Source organism: Dendrobium catenatum, unplaced genomic scaffold (assembly GCF_001605985.2).
Source record: "Dendrobium catenatum unplaced genomic scaffold, ASM160598v2 original_scaffold_278288, whole genome shotgun sequence".
Taxonomy (NCBI): Eukaryota; Viridiplantae; Streptophyta; class Magnoliopsida; order Asparagales; family Orchidaceae; genus Dendrobium; species Dendrobium catenatum.
This window is the reverse complement of record NW_021596680.1, coordinates 1-1264: the sequence shown is the minus strand read 5'-3', so window position 1 is coordinate 1264 and position 1264 is coordinate 1. Positions and strand designations below refer to the sequence as shown.

The following is a 1264-nucleotide window of genomic DNA, read 5'->3' as shown; positions in this document are numbered from 1 at the left end:
GCTTGGCGATAACGAGAAATACTGCTCTGTGAAGACCACTACCGAGTAATACTGAGAAATACTGAGTTGTACCGAGTTTTTTCGAAAAACTCGGTACAACTCGGTATTGCTCGGTATTACTCGGTATTTGCTCGGTATTGCTCGGTATTGATTATTACCGATCAAAATCGATCAATACCTAGCAATACCTAGCAAAATCGAGAAATATCGAGCCATCCTGGGTCCGTTCCGAGTCGGGTTGTCGGGGCACGCGATAAATAGTGAAAACATGTGGCGCGATTCTACTGGCGGCCGAACGTAGAGCTACGTCCTGTGATGCGACCAAATAAAAGTTCCAGCTTAACATCCAATGTATCTTAATTTAAAAGTAGATCAACTGATTGTCTCTTCTACCCCTCCCCCCTCTATTAAATCACCTGAAATTCAAGTCCCAACCCACCAAACACCATCCCCCTCCTCCAAATTCCCCAAAGAGCAACTTTTCTCCACCGCGCCAGGCCAAACCAAACCAAAGCAGAAAAGAAAAAAACTAATTTTTCCTCTGCCATGGATTCCCAAACCAAAGCCGTCGAATCCACAAAGAAATATCTGACCACTGCCGCCTCCATCGTCGCCTCCGCCATGCTCGCCCGCACCATCGTCAACGAATACCTCCCCAAAGAACTCCGCACCATCATCTTCTCCGCCTTCCACCACCGCTTCGACTGGTTCTCCACCGAACACACCATTGTCATCAAAGAAGCCGAAGACCTCACCTCCAACGAACTCTACGACGCATCAAGCACTTACCTTCAGACCCGAATCTCCTCCAACATTCGCCGACTCAGAGCCAGCAAGAACAAGGAAAAGAAGAGCATAATTCTCTCCCTCGACGACGGCGAAGAGCTCATCGACGACTTCCAAGGCGTCAACTACAAATGGCAACTAAAAATCCCAAAGGAGAATCACGGTAGGAGTAACGTTGGGAATCCCCGTTGGGATTTCAGTTCGAACCGTGAAGTCCGTTGGTTCAAGGTCACTTTCCATAAGAAATACAAAGACGTTACTGTTGATTCATACCTTCCTCATATTCTGGAAATGGCGAAGGAGATCAAAGCAGCAGATAGAAGGTTGAAGCTTTACATGAATCAAAATGAAAGCTGGAAGGCAATTGACCTGCAGCATCCAGCAACATTCGAGACGCTGGCAATGGAAGCAGACCTCAAAAAAACAGTTCTTGAAGATTTAACGAGATTTATTCAGAGGAAAGAGTACTATAAAAAGA

The 1264-nt window shown here is 46.3% G+C and overlaps 1 protein-coding gene across 1 annotated transcript; it reads left to right on the top strand.

Moving 5' to 3' along the window:
• Positions 1-598: 598 nt before the first annotated feature.
• Positions 599-1260, top strand: LOC110104603 (protein HYPER-SENSITIVITY-RELATED 4; the record flags this gene model as incomplete). The annotated part of the gene is given in 1 exon segment (XM_020833776.2): positions 599-1260. A coding segment is annotated over 1 exon segment (662 nt), but the record flags the coding sequence as incomplete, so codon positions are not given.
• Positions 1261-1264: the final 4 nt, after the last annotated feature.